Below are 8559 nucleotides of genomic sequence, written 5' to 3' on the forward strand. Positions count from 1 at the left end.
ATGAGTGATATGGTTACAATGCATTCATAATCAGCATCATCATTGCCATAAGGGGTGGTCGGGTAGCCTAGTGGTTAAAGCGTTCGCTCGTCACAATGAAGACCCGGGTTCGATTCCAGACATGGGTACAATGTGTGAAGACCATTTCAGGTGTCCTCTGCTGTGATATTGCTGGAATATTGCTAAAAGCGGCGTGAAACCATACTCACTCATTCACTCATGGCCATAAAGCATTGACTTCGTGGGGAGGAACGTGTATATTCTTTTTTAAATAACTAGCATCCCTTCAAATTATGTGGACCAATGCTGGTTGTAAGGGGTGACTCACTGGATGAGGAGGTCAGACTTGGTACCTTGGTCGATAACGATTCAATGCCATGTATCATTCATTGTCACTATAACAATCACTGATTGGATTTTTCCCGACTCATTTATTTACAGGCCCTCGTCATTTAGCTGCACTATTGCTAAGCAGCCGTAATAATTGTAACTACTCCTGTAGTCCTTGCCAATTTGCCCAAGAGTTATCATAAGGACTAGAAATTTGCTCTTTTTAAGGGTTTTGCTATATTGTATCATTGTAAGGACTAGTTGACAAAAACTGTTAGTTTCTACCATTGCTGAGTGTTACTTTAAGCAACAAACAAACTTAAATGATGCATGTAACCATGTTCCTGTTTCAGATTTACAGACCTGAAAACAAAGAAGCTGTACCAGGCTCGAGTCGCATTCCAGGTGTGGGTGAAGCCAGGGTCGTACAAGGTCGGCCCACAGACCATTGAGGCCAGTGACCCCATCGATCCCAAGTTTAACAACAGTGAGCTGGAGTGGTCCACGAAGGAGCGGGGCTCCACCATGTTGTATGCCTTGCTGTTGAGGGTGGAATGAACAAGGCGGTGTATGTGTGTGTGTGTGTGAGAGATAGACCTTGAATCAACTATGGACGTGTGTCCATCCATATGGCTGTGATCCAACTAGGAGACTTGGTTTACCTTACATCTACTTATCTGAACGTGTATACTGTTGAGGTGGATTGTCAGGCAGACAGCTGGAACACCTGCTTGATATTCTACTGAAGCCCATACCTCACATCCTCTGGGTCATGTTTCGAACAAAGTGGCAATCTGTGTGGCCAACAGAGTAGAGCCAGGGTGTAATGATGTACTTCAGTCAATCCTCAGACTTATTCCTGAAGATCCTGAGGTCTTGATGCCAATTGTACTCCAGAGAAATATTAGTGAATCCATTCTTGGAGGATGTATATATGGAGGATATTCAGAGGACATTTAAGACATACAGGAGGTCTGGAGGAAATAGCCCAGGGTTTGGATTCCAAACATTGCCACCGTTGTTTGTGGGATGATTCAGGTAGTGATTTCACGGTCACGTTACGGAGGCAAAGCACGACAAGGCAAGCTTAGCACAAAGATGATAACTCCCATACTTTAACATGGACTTGGAAGTCGGAGCGCTAAGATCGCTTTGTAGAACGGAGCCCTGGTACATCGGCCTGACTGACCCCCACAAGCTGAGAGCATCAATGAATCAGGAGGTTGGGGTTCTTGTAGACAGAACCACAGAACAGCGTAACTCAGGACCTGACAAAAACCTGCGACCATTCTGACATAGCCCTGAGATACCCCTGCAAACACCCCCACACAAAGTGTCCTGGGCAAGGGTCAGTATCAGTCAGAGAAGCTGTGTTCTGAAACTGATCTAGCGATGGCTGGAACTTGGTGTTACCCTGGTTACATCGTGAAACTAAGCCTTTGTTCTCTACATCAAGGATACAATGTCTCCAGCCTGTTTTGGACCTCCTGTCTCGTCTGGACATTGACCAATGCTGATACGATTACTGCAGCTGATCTTCCATCTTCAATATTGTCTGGAATTTCTCCATCATTTCAACCAAAACTCAAGCAAATCAAATATTGGTGTTGTGTTCCTGGTATGGCTAGATGTACTTCACAGGCTTAATGTTGTAGTGTCACAGTGTGAGAGATGTACAGCCTCCATGGAAGGCCCTGCTTCGTCAGTGAGAGGACAACTACCAGCATCTCAGACTTTTCAATCTTGTGATACTCTGTTCTGAGGAATGCCATGTTGATCATTTGTGAACACTTTTAAAGCAAAGACCATTTTGTTTTCAGTATGTTCTTCAAGACTTTAAATTGTATGAATGTAAAAGAAACCTGTTTTACTCCAGTGTTTTTTGTTCCAATGCTGGAATTCAACTTGTTGGATGTGGATACAATGTGTCTCCTTTAAAAGCATGCCTGTTGCATATATATATATTGTCTGTGAATTTTCTGTGGTGCATAGCCACCGGTGAAGTTGCATTGTTGATATATGCGAGATGTGTTTATTTATTTTGTCTGTGGAATGAAAGGTTGCTGAACTCACGGAACTGTTGTCAATGAAACATGTAGAATTGTCAAAGACTATGGAACCAAATAGTATACTTGTGAACGTGAAAATGGGGCATCTTGGAGAGCGAGACTTGATGTGATTCACAGATGTTTTCCATGGACTGTTTCAAGCTGGAACTGTTTTCTACAGCCTGTATTTGCTGTAATCTTCATAGTTCTCTTTACCTCAAGTCAACAGCCTGAGAGATAGTTTCAACTGGTTCACTGAATCTTGCACAAATAATGTGTATCTGTTTTCTGAAGATCATGGGAGCCACAAATGTCTGTGCAGAGTTGCTTCCCTTTGCCTTTGAAAGATCCATTCTCACTGTGTTCCTATCCCACTTTCCCCCGATTATGAACATTAGTTTGCCAGCACCGTACAGTGTTCAAGGGTTAAAGCTGTGTGTCTAGGACCTGTCACACCTTATGGTTTCCTCCGAACTTGCAGACACGCCATCATGACAATCTCATTTAGATCAGATCTTAGTTGTCGCTACCTTGAAGCAAAGATCTGAGAACATCCCATTACAGGTCACGACAGAGTGACCTTTCATCTGACCAATGAGAGTATAGCTGACGAAGTGACAGTGGAAATGTGTTTTTTAATCATGCAACCTCGAATAATTTAACACAGACAACAGTTACGGGCTTTATGACTGAATCCATACAATCTAGGTCATCTCTTAATCATTCCAGAATGTTCTTTTGTTCAGTTTTCAAATTTTTAATCAAGGATTTGTCAAAATATGTTTCAAAGCTTAGTCGCCAGTTTAAAACTCAACTGCCTTCTGATTGGCCAATGTTGACTTCTTTTCAGTCATTCCACTGGTTGGTCAAAGTTTGCCGAAGTTCAGTCTGATGTGACCCATAATGGGATGTCCTCAGATATTTTGTTTAGCGGTGGCGAGAACTGAGATTTGAATGATATTGGCCATCATAAGGTCCTGTTGAACATAGCGGCAGTGAACGAAATCCCTCCCTCCTTGGAACATGTTCTATCAGCTGTCCAGTGCAACTGTGTGATGTCCAGTAGAACAAGCACCTGTTCCGTGTTTGTTGTCATGCTGCATGATATGCCCTCAGGTAATGTGAGTCAGGAATCACAGCCAGTGAATCTTCATCCTCTGTGTTGATGAAGGGAACACGTTCAGTTTCTGTAAAAGATGTGTTCAGTAAGCCCACTTAATCTTCAACATTCGATTTCTAGACGCGAACTTTGAACCTTGCTGAAAGCACAGGAAATTAATTGTATACATTAGCAGATTGTGCAATGTTGATCTGTTGGCAGTACCCTGTGAAAAGACAATGTATGTCAGCTGAAAAAGGGAGAGAGTTCCAAACCCCAGATTTGTGTTTTCCTCCGATGACCCCTGACCTAAATTTGCCCCAGATCAATTCTGCAAACTTTTTTCAATCTCCATTGTCAACCTGCTATTCTTGTCTTTCAAATCCTATAGTCACGGTCATGGCTAGATTACTTGAAAATAAGTAATTTCCAAATACTTTACTGATGAAAACCGTAATGTCTGAAGAAGTTTTTGAACCTGTAATAGTTTTTTAGCTCACCTTATTGAAAGTCAAGTGAGCTTACGATGTGGCACGTCGTCAGGTCATCCGTCCTTACCTTTTCATGTTCAGCCTCTCTTCTGAAACTATAAGGCCTATAAAGCTGAAACTTTGTGTGAATGACCCAAGCTGTAGTGTCTCTCAGCAGCATTTAGAAAACTAATCATGGCATGAACATTCTTGTTAAGGGTTCTAGTTTTCCTGTGGTCCCTGTCAGCATGTTCATGAAGCGTGCAGGTGATTGTTGAACGACATGTCAGGACCCCACGACATTGTAAAGAACGGTGTACCATGCACTGTAAATATCAACTCATGAAGGAGTTTGGCGCACATGCAACAGCACCAGATGACCTATTTCCGCACGCATCACACAAAGGCCGCTCAAACACTACAAATACAGGCTGCATAGAGGTCTGGTTTATTATTATTCTTATGTTTGGGGGCAAGGGTGGCCCAGTCGTCTAAGACACCACGATTTGCTGTGCAGAGTTGCAGCCCTTGGGCACGCCAGAAACTTATGGTTGTAGGTTCGAATCCCGGTTCGCCTGGATTATGTTTCTTGGTTTGTCAGTACCATACTGCTCGTGGGTTTCACCGAAGTGGTAAACGTCTGAGACCTGCATCACTTCGGGCTTTCCTCCCACATTAAGCTGACACACCGCTATATAACTGGAATACTTTTAAAAGCAGCGTTAAACCCAACCCTCTCTCCCTCAACCTCAGCTCGTCGGAAATGTTTCGAGATGTAACCTGAAGTTGTTCAGGTTTTTTCAAACAGTTTTTATTCCATTTCCATTGGCATAACAGCATGTGATTTTAATTGAATTGTACATGGTTGAAGGCATACAGGGGATATGTGGATATAAACATGTATAATGGATAACATTCAGAATTGTAATTATATTATTATATTTTATTAGTGCTTCAATCGATCAGTGGGGTCAGGCACTTGACTTGAAAACATACAAATAATGAAATTTAGATAAGATTTTGTGCTATGGTTGCAAAATTAGTTGTATTAAAGGAATTAATATATGGTGAGTAGGATTTTAATCTTGATCTAACAGATGGTATGTTTAGCAATTTGGATACCATGATATCAACCAAGTCAGCCAGCCTGACCACCCATTAGTCGGCTCTTATGACAAGCATAGTCGCCTTAGAGGGCAAGCATGGGTTCCTGAAGTTCAAATTCTAACTTAGATCTTCTCAGGGCAGTAGAACATGTAGGTATTCTTGTCAAACATTGAATTAAATTAATTATTTTGATGCTGAGTTATCAAATTGTGACAGGCACATGATCTTGGGACCCCCAGTGACCCCAATGCTGACCATCTCTGATACTGCTTAATCAGAAATTTGGCATGCAGGTTTTCTTTTGAAGATATTTTGTGATTTTATTTTATTTTAATTTTATTAAGAATAACTGTTCCCAGGGCTTGGACTTTGTTTGAGTGTAATGAGAACACAGTTTGTTCATTGCATCCTTAAGTTTACCTCAACGATGTCCTGAACAAGTTAGCAAAAATACTTTCGTTTTACCACTAATTTTTCTGTTACATTCTTTTAGATATTTGTACAAAGATCTAGTTAAAGTGTAACAGAATTGTAGCTTCATAAGTCAGGTGAGCTACAAAGCCTTGTGGCTAAAGTGTTTTATGTAAAAGTTGGAATTTGACTTTTCCATCCCACTGTTCGACTTCTTGAAATAGATTTATTTGTGATATTACATTTAGAACTAGACGTGTGAATATTTTGATACATCAGCCAATGCTTGCACAAATCTTTCACAATGCATTGCTCACAATCCAAGCCATCCATATTCCAAGTTCTGTACAAATTATTGATCCTATATTTCTGCATGAGCAATTTCAGTGTTAGCCAGTATGTAAAATGTCCATATTTGATATGGAGAGAAAATGCCACAAGATACCAGTCCCTGATCGGAGATGATACATCGTCTTTTGATCAAGTGCTGATGTATTTGATGTTGAAATAGTGTGTGTTCTGAGGTAGTCCTGGATATATGGTAGCCGTGTCCATGTAATTTAATAAGTATCAAACCTGTTGCCATGGTTTCTGTATTGTAAATTTGTGAGAATCTCCTACCTGTATACTTGTGTGAGCTGTTTGTAAATAATACTCCATTATCAGGAATTGTAAAATCTTGGTCACACGTGTGTTCCTTGATCTTCTATCTGTTGACAGTATTTGTTTGGCAGGAATTCACATTACCTGTGTAAGCCTGTGTGTGAGGCAGTCTTCTCTCGTGCTGGTCTGTTCATGTAGAACTGGTTTGTATCTGTACCCTAATCTAATAACCAGGAAGATTGTTTTCCAATGTTTGGTGGTTATAGAATCATTCAGCCATGTCTTCGACTATATTCGTTATCGTGCTTATGACTCACACTTACTCTCTTGTAACTATTGACGTCCTACCTTCAAAACCTTTTCACGACATCCATGTTCAGGGCTAGATATTTAGAAAGTATTGGCCTGATGCTGTATTATATATTCCACATGGGACACCCTATTTTCAGGATGTGAGAACCATGTTTAGCCAGTTGATCTGCACGAGTCGATGCTTTCTTATATTCAATGATCTATTCCCATTTTCCAAAGTCAAGTTATATAAAAATATCAACCCTAATCATGTGCTGTCAGTTTTCTATTCACCATTGATTATTCTATGACAGTAATTTTGAAACAAATGGCATTTAGTTTGTTATATGATAATTTCATTTTATTAAGGGCCCTTATCATGTATGGTGAAATTGTTAACGTTATATTTGTATGTGTTTTGACCAACCCCAACACTGTATCACTGCCATGATTTTTTATACGTTTTTGAAAAGTGACTCTAGAGCTGTGGCAAGGTGATGAAGCCGGACAATAGGGATGAAGGGAGTGGAGTCGAGATCCCGTGCGTTGTAGTAGCCAAAATTCATTATTGACATGGCCTTTGGTTGAAGACAGAGTATCGATACTGATGTGTATACTGAAAGCACAAACAGACCCCTGCAGAGTTATCTCTCTCTACAGAGTTATTCCCCTTGGCATGTTTATTCAAGTAATTGATTTGTCTGTCGATTCACATCAAGATGATAGGAGATGTTTTCTTGTATGGCCTGTGTAAGTCACCCCAAGAAGGATGCTGTTCTGAGTATTCCTGGTTTAGTGCAGTCATTGTATTTGTCAATGTGTCCGCTTACGATCATCCTGTGATATTTAGTTTAGATACCGTATGTTTGAACTGGTGTGGTAAAGTGAATGAGTACAGATCATGGTTATTTGATTGTTACAATAAAGTTGTGTCCTGACTTGAAACATGTGAGGAATATTTGTTCAGATCAGGTGGACATTTGCTGTGAAATGAGAGATGTTTCTCTGTATTTGAGATCATCGGAACTTGACACTTAATATTATACATGCTGTTCATCATACTAGAATACAAACCAAAATGTTAAGATTTTAATTTCCTTATATGAATATGTGCTGGTATATTTGTGTTCAGTAAACACGTGTATAACTTTTGGTGTCAAACATTTTTATCAAAGAATAGATGTTAAAGGATACATTTCCAGTTGCCTGGAGTCCATTTCCTGGCTAGGCCTGTGTTTACTGCAGTTAGTATCAATTGTGAAACAGACATTGTATCTGTGTAATTAGGACAATCATGAACTTTTATTTTGATCACATCCTAAATTGAAATAGAACCCAGCTGGAGGTTTGAAGGACATCTCACCATGTGGAGGTTTGAAGGACATCCCACCATGTGGGGGTTTGAAGGACATCCCACCATGTGGAGGTTTGAAGGACATCCCACCATGTGGAGGTTTGAAGGACATCCCACCATGTGGGGGTTTGAAGGACATCCCACCATGTGGAGGTTTGAAGGACATTCCACCATGTGGGGGTTTGAAGGACATCCCACCATGTGGAGGTTTGGAGGACATCCCACCATGTGGAGGTTTGAAGGACACCCCACCATGTGGAGGTTTGAAGGACATTCCACCATGTGGGGGTTTGAAGGACATCCCACCATGTGGAGGTTTGAAGGACATTCCACCATGTGGAGGTTTGAAGGTCATCCCACCATGTGGGGGTTTGAAGGACATCCCACCATGTGGGGATTGAAGGACATCCCACCATGTGGAGGTTTGAAGGACATCCCACCATGTGGGGGTTTGAAGGACATCCCACCATGTGGAGGTTTGAAGGACATCCCACCATGTGAAGGTTTGAAGGACATCCCACCATGTGGAGGTTTGAAGGATATCCCACCATGTGGAGGTTTGAAGGACATCCGTTATGGAGCTCCTCAGTCCACAATGATGACTAACATAGTCGGACACGGGTGGCCAAGTTGTCTAATGCCCCAATTAACTGTCACACCAGAAACCTATGTTTGAATCCCCAGTTTGACCTGATTATGTTTCTAGGTTTGTCAACACCATACCCATGCTCATGGGTTTCACCAAAGTGGCAACCGTCTGAGACCTGCACTCCCAGGTCCTCTGCCCACATTAAGCTGACAAGTATGATACAACTGGAATACTGTTAAAAGCAGTTAACCCAGTTC

General features: G+C 41.3%; 2 protein-coding genes across 8 annotated transcripts in view; both read left to right on the forward strand.

Moving 5' to 3' along the window:
• LOC139473194 (neuralized-like protein 4) overlaps positions 1-2372 on the forward strand; it is a 41635-nt gene extending 39263 nt beyond the window's left edge. For all 7 annotated transcript variants that reach the window (XM_071255712.1, XM_071255716.1, XM_071255713.1 and 4 more), the window contains one exon: positions 684-2372. In XM_071255712.1, coding sequence (XP_071111813.1) covers positions 684-888 — 205 coding nt within the window. In that variant the 3' untranslated portion in view covers positions 889-2372. The remainder of the gene's footprint in view (positions 1-683) is intronic.
• Positions 1451-8559, forward strand: LOC139473156 (uncharacterized). The gene is made up of 3 exons (XM_071255672.1): positions 1451-1552; positions 7692-8063; positions 8117-8559. The coding sequence occupies exons 1-3, from the start codon at positions 1451-1453 to the stop codon at positions 8387-8389; spliced, it is 747 nt and encodes a 248-aa protein (XP_071111773.1). The 3' UTR covers positions 8390-8559.

This window comes from Haliotis cracherodii, unplaced genomic scaffold, assembly GCF_022045235.1.
Source record: "Haliotis cracherodii isolate W230 unplaced genomic scaffold, xgHalCrac1.p SCAF_27, whole genome shotgun sequence".
Taxonomy (NCBI): domain Eukaryota; kingdom Metazoa; phylum Mollusca; class Gastropoda; order Lepetellida; family Haliotidae; genus Haliotis; species Haliotis cracherodii.

Coding starts and splice junctions, on each gene's coding strand:
- LOC139473156 (XM_071255672.1), top strand. CDS start 1,451: ATGGACTTGGAAGTCGGAGCGCTAAGATCGCTTTGTAGAACGGAGCCC. Junction 1,553..7,691: donor GAGCATCAATGAATCAGGAG/GTTGGGGTTCTT, acceptor AAATTGAAATAG/AACCCAGCTGGAGGTTTGAA. Junction 8,064..8,116: donor CACCATGTGGAGGTTTGAAG/GTCATCCCACCA, acceptor TGGGGATTGAAG/GACATCCCACCATGTGGAGG.